The 16,763-nt window shown below is 38.6% G+C and overlaps 1 protein-coding gene across 2 annotated transcripts in view; it reads right to left on the reverse strand.

Annotated features, from left to right (window-relative positions):
* Positions 1-13,457, reverse strand: part of snx2.S (sorting nexin 2 S homeolog) — a 31,210-nt gene extending 17,753 nt beyond the window's left edge. The window contains exons 1-4 of one of the 2 annotated variants that reach the window (XM_041573242.1): positions 13,292-13,457; positions 4,113-4,230; positions 2,817-2,980; positions 1,100-1,166 (exon numbers count right to left, since the gene is read on the reverse strand). In XM_041573242.1, coding sequence (XP_041429176.1) covers positions 1,100-1,166; positions 2,817-2,980; positions 4,113-4,230; positions 13,292-13,399 — 457 coding nt within the window. In that variant the 5' untranslated portion in view covers positions 13,400-13,457. 2 annotated transcript variants of the gene reach the window in all.
* Positions 13,458-16,763: the final 3,306 nt, after the last annotated feature.

Here is a 16,763-nt window from a genome sequence, read left to right on the forward strand (position 1 = left end):
TTAGAGATCACCACAATCTGCTAGAGCGAAATACCAGCTCTCTCCATTCATTTCTATGGCATTTTTAAAACTGTATTTATCAAAGGGTGAACCTTCACTTTCACCCATTGATAAATACTCTTTTAAAAATCCGACAGAAATGAATAGAGTGCCAGTATTTCACTCTAGTGGACTGTGGTGATCTCAGACTCCACTCTTTGATAAATATACCACATATTTTTAGAAGCAGAACAAAAATAGAGCCCTGAAAATGCTGTCTGATTACCAGGGGTCACGGGCCCCTGCAACCAAAAACAGACGGATTACAAGACTTCAATTTCATTGCAATTCTTATTGCATTATTCCCTTTCAGGTTTTCTAATTAACACCTACCCACCAGATAACGGTTTAAATTCTACACTTGAGAGCTGCAGAACAAAAAAATGTAAAAACAGAATATTTGCATGTCCACTGAAGCAAAGTCTCCTAAATGCTTGGTGCAGAACCCTATGGCATATGGACCATGAAATGTTTGCTGGGCCTAGCAGTTGGCACTGTGATTATCTGAGTGACTGTAATCAAAATTAGCTTAGTTGAGAAGCCAGTCAAGTGTCTGTGGTCTAGTATGTGCCACAGAAATACGTACTGACAAAATTTCCAGATACAGTACATAGCACCTCACCTGAGAAAATCACGTGAAATTCAAATTGGACCACAATGGGTAGTGAATTCTCCTCATGCCTTTAGCTTTTCACAATGGGTATCCCTAAACTGCTTATTCATATTTCTGATACTGTTAGGTGATCTAGAAACCATTGTTTTTGTGAACCACTGGATTCACAGACATAGTTGAAATATAAATTAATTGTTGAATCAGCAATAGTTCCAAGAATATTTATTATAATAAATAAGCATTCACTTCAGATGTCACCCAAAATTGCCTTTAAGTCCCAAATCTTACATAAAGTGGCCTAAAGGCATGCCCCTCATGCCACTTCTCTATGTCCCCCAAGAGGAGGGGGCAAGCTCCAGAGTTTGGTAACCAATGACCTAAGTAAGAATCTCGACAAATTGACTTATTTTTACTGAATGTAGAGAAAAGGAGTAAATTACAGCTTACCAACTTTTTCTGGGTCTGAGACACCAATTTCCAAATCAAAGGCATCCCCATTTGCTTCCTCTTCAATCTGTGTAAACATAATTATATGAAAACGGGTTCAAATTGAATGCAATTAAAAATATATTATGTAGCTTATGTAGCGCTTCTTAGAGGACAAAAATTATAATGCTGCAATGTGCAATTCTGCTGCTACTTTAGCAAGAATTTATCACATCTCCTTAAAAGGACTCTGTCATAATTTTTATTTCTAAATTACACTGTTTACACTGCAAATAATTCACTCTACCATATACAATTTAATTCCTGAACCAAGTGTATTTTTTTTAGTTATATTATTGGTGAGTAGGCGCCATCTCAGGTCATTTTGCCTGGTAATGTGCTTTCAGAAAGAGCCAGCACTGTAGGATGGAACTGCTTTCTGGAAGGCTGTTGTTTCCAGGGCCAAATTTGATGGGCCGGTTCCCCTGGCCACGTTGTCCTAGTGCCCATCCTGCTCGTCCCCAGTGCTCCCGAGAAACTGGCCGGAGCGGCATGCAGCCCCCAATACTAAATATGTCACCATTAAAGATTTGTTCCAATTGCAAGTGAACAGATCTATATTTGTCACACAGATGGATAAGGGCTAAACTAGATAAGACTATAAAAATAATGTCTGCTCCCAGTTCACCATTCAAACTTGAGGGGCTGCAAAGTCCCCGGCGTTCCTAAAGCGCATAGCAGCACATACTCCAAAAACAGTACTTTGGTCAATGTAGGTCTCTATAAATATATAGTGCATAAAACAGCTTCATGTAAATAAACCATTTTCATAAGAATATACTTTTTTAGTAGTATGTGCCATTGGGTAATCATAAATAGAAAATTGCCATTTTAAAAAACAATAGTCGCCCCCTGGGATCGTATAATTCACGGTGCACACAAACATGCCAAACAAACCATACATGTTAGGTCACATGAGCCAATTAATAGACTGAGTTCTGTCTTTTGCTTCCACACTTCTTCCTGTTACAGTTAGAGTTGTAGTATTTCTGGTCAGGTGATCTCTAAAGCAGCACACAGACCATCATGAAATGGTGGCTCAAGGCAAGAGATGTAAAAGAGCAATATTTACTTAAACAAAAAATCCAGTTTTATAAGCTTCTTTAAGATGCCAAGATTAATTTAATATAAACTATCTGTTGCTTAATTATTCATTTTGGGGGTATAGTTTTCCTTCAAATGTGGAGCCAAAAAAGACTGCAAATTTACTTTAATTTGAGTATGTGCTGCTATCCGCTTTGGGAATGCCGGGGACTTTGCAGCCCCTCAAGTTGAATGGTGAGCCGAGAACGGATATTTTTTTTTTTTTTGGAGTTCTTGTGAAGTGCTCAACAAGAAAGAAAGAGGTGCATAAGCTTCAAGAATAGGCAGTTAACAAAAGTAATTGGGACCATACACCGGTTGAAACATGACAGTATCCAGGCCCACAAGACTTATAGACTGACCTGATACAAGTGAACATACATGATATAGCTACCTTTCTATCGTCATGCTCTTTTTCAAAATTGACAAACCAATTGTTATACATGTACCAAAAAAAAAAAAAAATCACACAAAGCAATGTGTGTGTACGACCAGCTTGACTGGCAATAATTTGTCTGTAAATATTAGCACCACAAGTAAATAAAACTTTTAGCTGCAAAACACTAACATTTGCCATTATAACATATCTTAATACCTCATCTGTTGATCGGTCATAAATCACAGGTGCAGATATACTAATAGTTTCCATTCGCGGCGTTATAAGTGATGTTGGTGTCACAGGTGTTATGGCTGGACTAGGTTCTGATGAAAGGATGAGATCTCTTTCAGGGCTATCCAAGGAAACTTCATCAGTAGCTTCTAAAAATAAGAGAGGTTGGTGCAAGGAACACACCAAACAAAGAGCAAGTCATATTTGTTAATAGCAGAGATTTTTAATATGGGCTAAATCTTTTTAACATGTACAGTGGAACTACTTTGTATTTTGTTGATTGTGGCCTATGAGGAGGGACAGATTGGAGTCCTGTCAGGAGCCCCATAGCACTATGGAGCCTGGACAGACAAGATGGTCTAATTCATGGTCAAGCATGTTTTTGTTAAAAGGAATTCTGTCAGGATTTTTATGAATTTTTCCACTGCATATAATTCACTCTACAATATAAAATTTAATTCCTAAACCAGCGAGTGTTTTTTTTGTTGTTGTTGTTGTAATATTGGTGTATAGCCAGCTATCTCGGGTCATTTTGCATGGTCATGTGCTTTCAGAATGAGCCAGCACTTTAACATGGAACTGCTTTCTGGCAGGCTGTTGTTTCTCCTACTCAATGTAACTGAATGTGTCACAGTGGGTCCTAGATTTTACTATTGAGTGCTGTTCTTCGATCTACCAGGGAGCTGTTATCTTGTGTTAGGGAGCTGCTATCTGATTACCTTCCCATTGTTCTGTTGTTAGGCTGCTCGGTGGGAAAGGGAGGGGGTGATATCACTCCAACTTTCAGTAGCACAGTAAAGAGTGACTGAAGTTTATCAAAGCAAATGACTGGGGGCAGCTGGGAAACTGACAATATGTCTAGCCCCATGACAGATTTCAAAATTGAATATAGAAAAATCTATTTGCTCTTTTGAGAAATGGATTTCAGTGCAAAAGTATGCTGGAGCAGCACTATTAACTGATGCATTTTGAAAAAAAACATGTTTTCCCATGACATTATTCCTTTAAGAAACAGGACCCCATTCCATTTAGCTTGCAGGGCATTCCGCTGCATGCCAGGGTGGGCAGTTTGTAAACAGCATGGGCCATTAGGGGGCTACTAACTAAGCATTTATATATTACATTTACTTTGAATATATCTAATAGACATATACTGATTTTACCAATGTTGGGTAACAGTATATTATATGATTTTATTGCACAGTGACAGTGTGGCCATATGTGGCAGACCAAACAACATACTACTGCATCATTATATCTATGAAAAAAACCAAACATTACCAGCAAAAAGATCTTCTCGGTCATCACAAAGTAGAACTTCTGTAGTCTTGGGGCCATTAGAATTTGTACTGATGTCTTCAGCAGGAAGACTGGCTGGTTCTGGGGATGATGGGCTTGACTAGAAAACAAGCACACACAATTCAGAATGTTTTCAGTACAGCGAAGCCCTACTGGCTCTTACAAAAGGAAGCAGAATGTTCGCTTGAAAACAAAACGGATACAGCAGAAAATGTCAGCACTTTCCATTTCCTAATCATGACAAGATAACAATAAACAATGAAACATTTATCACAACACATTTTAGGGGAACAAAAAGGTCACATTTATATATTACATTTACTTCTACCACTAAAACGTTTTATTTTTTAAAACAAGTAAATGATAAGGTAACATACTTTCACTTAGGAGAAACCTCAATTAGAATAAAAGGAAGAAATTGAAAACACTTCTTGTACACCATACTGCTTAAAACACAAGCCTAACTGTACGGGCCTTCCTATTTTTTATTGCCTGTTTATACATGTATTTATTATCATTTTGTGACTTTTTTTTTCCAACTCCTTTTACTACCTAACCTAGCAGAACTTTGTAATGACAGCAAAAGAATTGTACTGATATTTATGGTTAAAATCCTTAGTAGTGATCTTATTCTTCTTATTCTTACACTTCTTGTTTCTTCTGTTGCCCCAGGCCAGAGCACGGGCAGTAAAAGAGTAAATGATAAAAGTTATATTTTTCATCTTTTTTCATGCTACTGTGCATGCAAACCCAAAGAGGAGCAAAGAATATTGCAATTAGGTTCATCAGAGTAAAAGAAGCAGGGGCTGGTGCAGTTTTCTGCTAACAGGAGCACTTTGTTGTTCACCTTTGAGATAATTTAGTATGATGTAGACTGTGATATTTGGAGACTTTTCATTTTTTTTATTATTTGAGGTTTATGATTTTTTATATAGTGGCTCTTCAATTTGAATTTTAAGTAATCTGGTAGCTAGGGCCCAAATTAGCCTACCATTCACTGATTTGAATAAGAGACTGGAATATGAATAGGAGAGGGTCTGAATGGAAAGAGGAGTAATAACAATACATTTGTAGCATTATAGAGCATTTATTTATTAGATGGGGTCAGAGACCTACATTCAAAAGCTGGAAGAGTCAGAAGAAGAAGGCAAATAATTCAGAAACTATAAAAAAAAACAAATTAAATAAAAACGAAAGGTCATTTGAAAAGTTGCTTAGAATTAGCCATGCTATAACACAATAAAGGGGTTATTTACTAAACTCGGGTCGGGCGTTTTGTTTTTGTTTTAAACTCAAATTTTTCAAGATTTATTAGAGCCCAATGCTGCAAAAAATCTGAATCAGAAAATCCACCACCTCAGACCTGTCGAGGTTGTATATAAGTCAATGGGTGAGGTCCCTATCCTATTTGGAAGTTTCTGTGGTCTGTGCTACAATTAGCCCGAAAATCCAACCTCGGCTGAGATGGAGGATTTTCAGATCCTGACCTTTTCCATCCTCAGGGTATAATAAAACTCAAAACATTTGCTTTTTTTTTTTTAACCCCACTAAATTCAGATTTTATAGTTAAAAAAAATTAGAATTTTTCAAGTTTTTTTTTTCATTCGGATTTTAATAAATAATAACCCCCTAAATATTAGTATCTCAATGTCAGCTTCTTCTGACATGGACATGTCATTTATGGGCAGATTCTCTAACATTCGGAAAAATTAATTTTCCTTTCCAAATAAGACAATAAAGTCTACTTTAAAATCTCTATTAAAATATATATTGTGTGGCTTGCAATTAACCTCTCCCCCTGCCAAGCCTCTCTTACTAGGCACCCTGTTTCCCCTTTGGTGTGTGTGGGTTGCAGGTTCTCCAGCATCCTAGTTTTTTGTATGGATTATATGTAACAAATATTTCAATATTTATAAAGTGTGCACACATTGAAGCTACAGGTAACATACAATTACTAAAGAAATAGGAAGTAAAACACAGGAAAAAGGGCATGACACATAAATAGGTGGCTATAAAACAATCTTTTTTAAACTTTAAACACAAAGGCTGAAAGGAATTACAAGAGGAAAGCTTTTGAAGAGAAATGCATGCTAATTAATTAGTTTGAACTTACAAACTGTCAGCTAACTGGTATCATGCATGCTCAGCTTCCCAGTATAACGTAGAAATGGGTGTGTTGGCTATCTACTAATACACATGTTTTGCAGATAAAAAAAGTCACTCAACAATAATTGTAGGAAAAATTGCAGAGTTTTAATAAAACGTGCATATAGGTTTGTAATACATACCTACACACAATATAATATAAATAACCATTAAAATATATCTTTATATTTGTTGCTCTTGATGTTGATGACACACTGTGCATTACTTGCATGCTTCTGTTTATTCTAATTAACTAAAACTAGTACCCATATCCTGACTGTATGTACATCACCTATTTCATCTGATTCTATTAGGAACAGTATACCCCACTTTTCCAAAACTGGTTCAATGAATAGGGCTAGTACTGAGCATACATTTGTCCTATTCTTTTAACTACAAGACATCCAAAATGTTTGCTTCTTGTTTTAAACAAGGCAGAATATGAAAATGAAATTAAAGCCACATTCTCCTTCCTGGTCCTAAAGATTACAGTCAAGCACACACCCAGCAGTCAACTAAAGCTGGCCATGGATGCAAAGATCCGATCGGACTTCCCCATCTCCCGACCTGCCACTAACCATTCCGATCACATAAAATAGTAAAAGAACAGATCAGCCGATGTTCTGCCCCTGACAGCAATCTTACAAAAGTTATGTCCGACAAAGCTGGTGACAGTCTCCCACTGAAAATCGTATGATCGGCAATACATGCAGAGAAATCCGACAGAAATCCTTTAACCTGTCCAATCGACCAAACAACCAATCTCAGTGGGACAAAAAATGTCGGGACTCTCCACACACGGTCCGAAAATCGTACGAAAATTGTATCTTTGCCGTCTATGGCCAGCTTAAGAAAGTACATTTATCAAAAGCCCATGCATTGACCCAATGTTGAAAAAGATACAGTGGAGGCTTTACAAATTACACAGTGCCAGACATACTGTATTCGTCCTATATTCAAAGCTCCACAACTGCAAATATTATTTATAAAAATCCCTGATGAAGGAAATGTAATGTAGTAAAGTCAAAGCACCATCCAAATCTTTGTAATTATAAAAAGCCTTTATTGGAATCCTGGCTCAGATCTCGAACAAACAATATTTCAGGCCTGCATGGCCTTTTTTCAAGTTGAAGGAAATGTAAAAAAAAAAAAACCTTGAAACATAATACCAACAGAGGAAATATTATCCTGTCTGTTTAGTGTTACATTCACCCTGCACAGACCAATGTTAGTGCGGTGCAATTGGCCACATCTGCCATTCAGACATGTAGCGATAAGGGTAGGGGCACACGGGGAGGTTAGTCGCCAGCGATCTTTAAAAGCGAGTTCTGGCGACAAGTTGTTCATTTTGTCTTTGCACGTAGCTACATGCAAATCACCAGCTATTATGCACACAGCGCAATTTGAGATCACCTGTAGCTCCAAAACACACAGAGACCCTTACACACAAAGAGATTAGTAGCCGCAATAGTATGTGAATTCTTGCACTGGCGTAATGACGTGGACACAATACACAGAAGGAATGAAAGCCGAGACGACTTCCGGCTCTTTCGTGGGAGGAGAACGTAGCGTGAAGTACTATGGGGTATAAATAGCTTGGATTCAAAAGTTGTGCAAAATCTTTCCTGCACAAAGATGATCGCCTTGTCGCGGCGACTTCCTTTTTAAAAATCGCATGCGACTAATCTCCCAGTGTGCCCCTACCCTAAGGCTACAAATGAGAAAGGGCCAACTGTACTAATCCATTCATCCAGCCAAAGAATACAAATCAGACGTTATAATCAATCTAGCTGCACAGTTTAGGACATTACAACTTACAGCTATTGACTTCTACCAAAGATAAATGCAATCGCATGAAATCGTATCAAATTATATCAAATGGTATCAAGTCCAACACACCAAAGTTGCAGCATGCCAAACTTTGGTCCGCTAGAGTTGCATCCTATAGTATGAGCTTGCATCTAACATTAAAAGAACTTGGAAAGACTAACGATAAAAACAAGAGGTTTAGCTGTAATCAGTACAATAACAAATAACACCGTATGAAATACAATAACCAGTAGGTTGTCTTGCAGATCTATCACAGCTGGCGGCTCTGTGCCTGAAAATGAAGTAAACTCTTTTCTCAGTGTTTACCAATGACACAAGGCATGGTATTAACTAAAAACAAAGAAACAGCTAATAATACTAGAGCAAGCAAGGTCATAAGAGGCTGGTGATGTTTCTTTTTTAATGATATTAGTAGATTGGGGGGGGGTGTTATCCACGCAAACATATCTCAAGCAATTTGCAAAAAATAATAATTACAGAATATACCTATAACATGGATGCACAACTGTAGAGTATACAGTTACCGGAAATAAAACACAACACAAGAAATGTATGGTAACCTTAGACTGAAGGTGTAGGTTACAGTCAACTGTAAGAGAACAAAGAACTATGGTAAAAATGTACTGCAAATGAGCTGTATCGCACAGCAAACGGTTACATTTGAAAGAAATATATTTCCAGCTTTTATTTTTTAAATTGTTCCTAAGGAGAACCTAGACTTGTGGAGGTCAAATATTTTAGGTCTTGGATGAATAACTTAGATTATCCATGCTATGGAAGACAAACATGAAGTGTCTTTAAGGCACATAAGGTACATCCAGCAACAAGTGCACTCCCATTTAATCTTTTATATTGTAATTTGCTATGGTCCTCTTTACCTCCAGTATGTGTTATTATTTGTTTTGTAGACTGCTTAAAAAGACAGTAAACTTGATGTATGTATACCTTTGACCCACAGGAAATCAGGCATGGTAAATATAAGTGGAAATAAATAATATTCCAACCAGTGGCTTGTTAGCAGCATGTTGCCCAGAAACTCCGTGGATGTTGCTTCCTATGGCCTCAAACCAGGTGCTTGTTTTTGAATTCCTGGCTTAGAGGCATTGGTTGCATAAAAACCAGGTGTACTGCCAAACAGATTCTCCTGTAGGCTGCCAGTTTACATAGGGGCTAGCAAATAGCCAATCATATCCTTTATTTGGCAACCCCAGGGACTCATGCTTGTGTTGCTTCCCAACTCTTTTTACAAATGAAGGTGGCTCACATGTAAATAAAAAAAAGATTATTTTAAAGGGATACTGTCACTGCAATCCATTTCTCAAAATAGCAAACAGATTTTATTATATTTAATTTTGAAATCTGACATGGGGCTAGACAGTTTCCCAGCTGCCCTGAGTCATGTGACTTATACTCTGATAAACTTCAGTCACTCTTTACTGCTGTACTGCAAGTTAGTGATATCACCACCTCCCCCCCCCAGCAGCCTAACAACAGAACAATGGGAAGGTAACCAGATAGCAGTTCCCTAACACAAGATAACAGCTCCTTGGTAGATCGAAGAACATCACTCAATATTAAAATCTAGGTCCCACTGCAAAACATCCAGTTACATTGTGTATGAGAAACAACAGCCTGCCAGAAAGCAGTTCCAGGCTGTTGCTGGCTCTTTCTGAAAGCACATGACCAGGCAAAATGACCGGAGATGGCTGCCTACACACCAATATTATAACTTAAAAAAATACACTTGCTGGTTCAGGAACTCAATTTTATATTGTAGAGTGAATTATTTGCAGTGTAAACAGTGTAATTTTAGAAATAAAAACTACATCATAAAAATCATGAGAGAATCCCTTTAAGTGATCTCATTGAGAAATAAAGTAACTACTATATTTTACTTAACATAGGCATGGTAATATTACAGTGAATATGTAAACAATTGAGTTTGAACATCTTTAGTACAGGTGTATGTAAACTATAGGACTTGGCTGTAAATGCTAAGCAATACCCCTAAGACTAAAATGATTAGGTTTTGCTTAGTTATATAAGCAAAAGTACAACTTCCAACACCCCTTGCTTGTGGGCTGCACTTATGCAGCAAATAACCCCTATCCTTGCTTGTAAAGTAAATGAATCATGTAATCATATAATTAGCCTTTTGTAAATGCCTTTTGCTGTGTGCTAATTTGGAAGTGTGAGGCCAATGAGAAATCCTGCTAATTGGTCCAATTCATTCAGACATCTAAGAGAGAAATGCAAGGCTGCCCCGTGTAGCTGCTGGTGTCAGCTGCACCCACACATCTTATGGGGGGAAGAGGGATTTACAGTTGAAGAGCTTACATTTAACTTTCTGCCTCTACCCAAAAATTCATTTTTTTTCTTTTTAGGGATATGAGGCAAGGGGAATGCTTTGCCTCAGGGGCAGATTCTTAAGGATAAAATATAAAAGTTACACTCGGTTAAAAAGAAACAAATATTACTTGACTGTCTAGGTAAGCATTACAAAGAAACCAAGTATTTTATTATAAATAATAAAATAATAATAATAAAATGTTGTCATTTATTATCAGCACTAACACATTCTATAGAGTTCAGAAGAGACCATTTACATTATCCTCTGCCCCAGAAGAGCATAAAATCTAAGGTCCCTTTCGCATGTACACCCACGATGGTCAGTTTTATCTGCCTGTATGTTTTTGGAGTGTGGAAGGAAACCTTTAAGACAAAGTGTATTGCTAGTCTGCAGAGACCGTTGCTCTGAATGGGATTGTTTATGTAGAAGAGTAAAGCACGTGAGCACTGCTGTGTATTGCCAGGAAGGGCGTAGAATCAGCTCTATGTGGCAGGAAACACATTGACTACACTTGCAAAATACGTGGCCAAAGTGATTATAGGAGACATTTTGTGTAAAAAAACAAGAATGAACCAATGCATTATACTCATTTAGATATAGAAGAATTGTGTTTAAAAAAAATTAGTGTTTCAGGCTGATTTATTGAATATTTCTGCAAACCCCCTAATAATCCCTCCCTTCCCTGCCACTTCCTGCTCCCTGAATTCCCAGGCTGTGCAGGGGAGCCGGCGGCTCTCAGCTCACTTTACTGTAGGACAGCAACCAATCAAACAGCTAGCAGGACCTGATAGGGAACTGAAGCCTATCTGTGCTTGTGTGACTGCAGGGCTGTGATTGGCTGTTCCCCTCCTACTGTGCTTCTGGCAGTGACCGTTAGGACACGCCCACCCCTCATCTGAAACATCTATATTGAGTTGCAATAAAGGGGCTTTTATTAATTTTTAGTATCATGTGTAAGTTGTAAAACTGGGCAGAAAACTGGAAAATGAGGTTCAATGTTGATAAATGCAAGGTTATGCACTTTGGCAAAAATAATAGAAATGCAAGTTATAGACTAAATAGCAGTGTGTTGGGAGTTTCCTTAAATGAGAAGGATCATGGGGTTTTTGTAGATAACAAGTTGTCTAATTCTGGGCAGTGTCATTCTGTGGCTACTAAAGCAAATAAAGTTCTGTCTTGCATAAAAAAGGGCATTAACTCAAGGGATGAAAACATAATTATGCCTCTTTATAGGTCCCTGGTAAGGCCTCATCTGGAGTATGGGGGCAGTTTTGGACTCCAGTCCTTAAGAGGGATATAAATGAGCTGGAGAGAGTGCAGAGACGTGCAACTAAATTGGTTAGAGGGATGGAAGACTTAAATTATGAGGGTAGACTGTCAAGGTTGGGGTTGTTTTCTCTGGAAAAAAGGCGCTTGCGAGGGGACATGATTACACTTTACAAGTACATTAGAGGACATTATAGACAAATAGCAGGGGACCTTTTTACCCATAAAGTGGATCACCGTACCAGAGGCCACCCCTTTAGACTAGAAGAAAAGAACTTTCATTTGAAGCAACGTAGAGGGTTCTTCACAGTCAGGACAGTGAGGTTGTGGAATGCACTGCCGGGGGATGTTGTGATGGCTGATTCTGTTAAAGGCTATTGTGATACTACTATAGATATGGGTATATATAAATTGTGTGAAAGTAGGGAGGGTGTGTGTATGGATGCTGGGTTTTCATTTGGAGGGATTGAACTTGATGGACTTTGTCTTTTTTCAACCCAATTTAACTATGTAAAAGCAACCCCATTATTACTTATAACTGCCTACAAAATTAGGCTTTTTTCATTTATCCTATATGTCTCCTTTAAACAAGTAAAACTGCCTTTGCCCCTCCTTGTATTAGGCTACTTTATACACACAATGACATATTGTTTTCTAGTACAAATCTAAAAGCTTTTACAGTGCAATACAGAACTCTTTGTTTACACATACAGAACTCTATTGTGTAGACATAACATTCAGGGGGAAGATGCCTATAATACAGCAAACCTCATTAGCTTTATAACTAACTTATCCGGCAACTTTTAGCCTTTTGTCGCAGCACTAACTGTTCGTTAGAGAGTGACCCTGCAGAAATCATTTACTACCTGGCAAGACATTCACAAAAACTGCATTTCTACTTTACTAGGAGGCTCGGACTCTTTTTGGCCTTACACTCTCCACTTCCATTGGGCCATTACACAGCTTAGCAAGCAGTAAGTTTATAGGGTGTTCAGCGTGTGGCCCTGCTACTAATGTTGGACTACAACTCCCTGCAGCTCTAGACAGGCTGTGGTTTTTTTTGATGTTTGTGGTTTAGGTTGGATATAATCCCTGCTGCATAACATGTAATTCATTTAATAAATAGAGGGTAAAAAATACAGATTAAGATGCTGTTTGACATACAGGATAGATCTTTCATCTGGGGCCCCGTAGCTATTCATGCATTAAAACCCAAGACAGGCTGCTAGAGGATGCTGGGAAGTGTAGTCTAACAACAGGATGTGAGACACATTGAGAACTAACATCATGGCAGCAGTTTCCGGACTATAGAGCGATGGCCAAGCAGAGGTCGGTCCTCCAGCTGTTGGCAAGTTCAGAGGCACTGAGCTTGGGGAGAGACTAAAGGACATCAGCAATGGCGCAGTGTAAGATTAGCAAGAGATGTCGGGGACAGAAGGAAGGGGCACAGTGTTGTGTTACAGGACTCCAATGACACGACAAACGCAAGCGACCAGCACAGGCCTTTCCTTCAGCCTCACAGACTGGGACTCTAACACCGTAAACAAGCACCCGCCTGCCCCAGTCTCACCTCCAGTGTAGATACGGTACTGGTAAACAAGTCTTCCCCTTCCTCCAGATCCTCACACTCAGCCTGTCTCCCATCCCCAAGAGGAGGAGGCTCTCTCTCTGCTGCCATCTTGACTCGACTGTCACTGCAGCTACTCCCTACTCTACTGTCACGTGCCGCCGCGTGACCCACCTGACGCGAACACTCAGAAGCCTTCAGCCAATAGGCCGCAGCAAGGGAACCATTAGTCGGACATGTTTGATAAGGGCAGGAGGCAGCTGTATGCCTGAATAGTGAATGGAGCTGTTAGTGATTCTACTCGTGTGAATGGGGAGTTTGTATAGAACGTGACTGTGTAGCACAGATAGGCCTATGTTTTCTAACTCAATTGAACGAGATGTTACGGTTTAGTGACATTTTATGCCAATACTTAAATAAAGAAAAGTTTTGAGAGGAGGGGGGTTACAGAGCTGGCTTGCATGGGGTTGTATAAATGAGGGGTAGTTACTTGAAAATGTTATTACAGGATGTGGAAGTCTAGTTTGGCTGTGACTAGACTAGACCAACTTTTTTTTACCCGTCAGCCACATTCAAAAATAAAAAGAGTTGACTCAGGCATGTAAAAAGTTCCTGGGGTGATAATAAAGGGCTGTGATCGACTATTTGGTGGTCCCTATGTGGACTGGCAAACTACAGGAGGCTCTATATAGCCTTACACCTGGTCTATATGCAACCAAAACTTGCCTCCAAGCCAGGAATTCCAAACTAGGCACCTGCTTTGAAGCCACTGGCAGCAACATCCAAGGGGTTGGGGAGCTACATGTTACTCACGAGTTACTGTTTGGGGATCACTGGACTAGACCATAGCAAAGACTAGGGGGCAGTTGCATAATTAGATATCACTGCCCCCCCCCAGCAAATTTTTTATTAGGCCCTTTTTTTATTAACCTGTTTTACTTATATTTATTGAAATTGTATAAGATTTAGGACCTCATGGGGCCCCTATACCTCCTGGGCCCCCTGCAGCCACACACACTGATAGGGGGCAATACACTGCTTTGCAGTGACATAGTTACATAGTAAGTTAGGTTGAAAAAAGACACATGTCCATCAAGACGACCTGCCTAACTGCCAGTTGATCCAGATGAAGACAAAAACCCCATTTGAAGCCTCTACAATTTGCCTCAGAGGGGGGAAAAATCCTTCCAAAATGGCAATCGGACTTGGATCCCTGGATCAACTTGTACTATGAGCTATCGTCCATAACCCTGTATTCCCTCCCTTGCTAAAAAGCCATCCAACCCCTTCTTAAAGCTATCTAATGTATCAGCCTGTACAACTGATTCAGGGAGAGAATTCCACATCTTCACAGCTCTCACTGTAAAAATGCCCTTCTAAATATTTAGGCGGAACCTCTCTTTTCTTCTAATCAGAATGGGTGACCTTGTGTCAGCTGGAAAGACCTACTGGTAAATAAATCATTAGAGAGGTTATTATATGATCCCCTTATATATTTATAGATAGTTATCATATCACCCCTTAAGCGCCTCTTCTTCAGCGTGAATAACCCCAATTTGGCCAGTCTTTCTTCATAGCTGAGATTTTCCATACCTTTTACCAGCTTAGTTATTTTAGTGTTGCTGTTTTGCTGCTATTTAATCAAACTGGCTGGTAAAAAATAACACTTGTGGGCAGATTTCTCAAATGTGCAACTTGAGAAGGGCCGTTTCTGCATAAAGAGCCCCCTGAGATGACTCCTGCAATCCACCCCCCCCCAGCACTTCTCTTTCCTGCACCAGGGAGGCTGCATCACTAGTGCGGAGATTGAAATTGCACTCTCTCACACTAGAAGAGCCAAATTTCTGATATAAAAATCGAACATTCGTCTCTTAAAGTTACTAGGAGTGACATTTTGCTGCCCCTGGTAACTTGTTTGTCACTGCTGCCTGAGGCAAGTTTTTCAACTCACCTCGTTGGCACAGCACCCCTGGATTTGAGTACACCACAGATAAACTCACCAACTTCCTATTCATTCTTATTCTATTTTTAGAAGCATATATATCAAATGGTAACTTTCACTCACTGATAAGTACACTCTTCTAGTGATATACTCATCAGCGCTTCACTTATTAGCTCTTAAAGTTCATGCTTTTTGCTAGAGCTGCACCCCTTCTCTGGAATACACTCAGATTGAACAATTCCAATCTCTCTGCTTTTATATGATCTGTTTGATCTAAATTTCTTTAGAAAAGCTGATCCTAGATCTAGGGGTAGATTTATTAAGTTTCGAATGGTAAATTCTCTGTGTCAAAACTCACAAATTCTAATTTAAAAGCACCAACTTGAATTTAAAATCGAATGTGAGATTTATCGCAACTCAATTATGTAAACAGTTCTAATTCAAATATTCACCACCTAAAACCTGTAGAATTCATTTACAAGTCAATGACAGAGGTTCATTGACCTGTTTAGAGAAGTTAATACGAATTTTAGACTTTCGAGTTTTTTCTTAAATACGATAACATCATTTATTAGAGTAACTTGCTGTTGCAAATATGGTCAGCAGCACTATGGGTTATAGCACTTAATTGGATTTCTCTGACTCTCTCTGTGCCTCCGTTTATATTTAGACTCAACTATATCCAAGAAATGCAATCTAACAGCAATTGTTGAGAACAAAAAAGAGAACCACAACATTATATGGCAACCTTGGGAAGATTTTAAAAAGTCCCCTTCTTTCCCATTACAACTTAGATAACATCACCTCCTACACATAAGATAATAATCAATGGGGTCATTTAGAAAATTTTTATTGTCTAGATGATACAGTTAGGAAAACAGGTACCTTACTACCAGAATATAATAACACGACTATTTGAGATTACGGTTCAACAAAAGTTATGAAGCTACACTTGTATGTTTATCTTTAATTTCTATTTTTTTTAGTTTAAAGGTTAAAGAAAAACTATACCCCCAAAATGAATACTTAAGCAACAGATAGTTTATATGAAATTGAATGACATATTAAAGAATCTTACCAAACTGGAATATATATTTACATAAATATTGCCCTTTTACATCTCTTGCCTTGAACCACCATTTCGTGACTGTATCTGTGCTGTCTCAGAGATCACCTGACCAGAAATACTACAACACTAACTGTAACATTAAGAAGTGAGGAAGCAAAAGGCAGAACTCTGTCTGTTAATTGGCTCATGTGACCTTACATGTGGTTTGTATATGTGCACAGTGAATCTTAAGATCTCAGGGAGCGGCCCTTATTTTTTAAAATGGCAATTTTCTATTTATGATCACCCAATGGCACATACTACTAAAAAAGTATATTATTATGATAATGGTTCATTTACATGAAGCAGGGTTTTACACATGAGCTGTTTTACTCAGTATCTTTTAATAGAGACCTACATTGTTTGGGGGGTATAGTTTTCCTTTAAGTGCAACATTTTATTATCAACATTGTCTCAGATGATCA

Source organism: Xenopus laevis, chromosome 1S (genome assembly GCF_017654675.1).
Source record: "Xenopus laevis strain J_2021 chromosome 1S, Xenopus_laevis_v10.1, whole genome shotgun sequence".
Lineage (NCBI taxonomy): Eukaryota > Metazoa > Chordata > Amphibia > Anura > Pipidae > Xenopus > Xenopus laevis.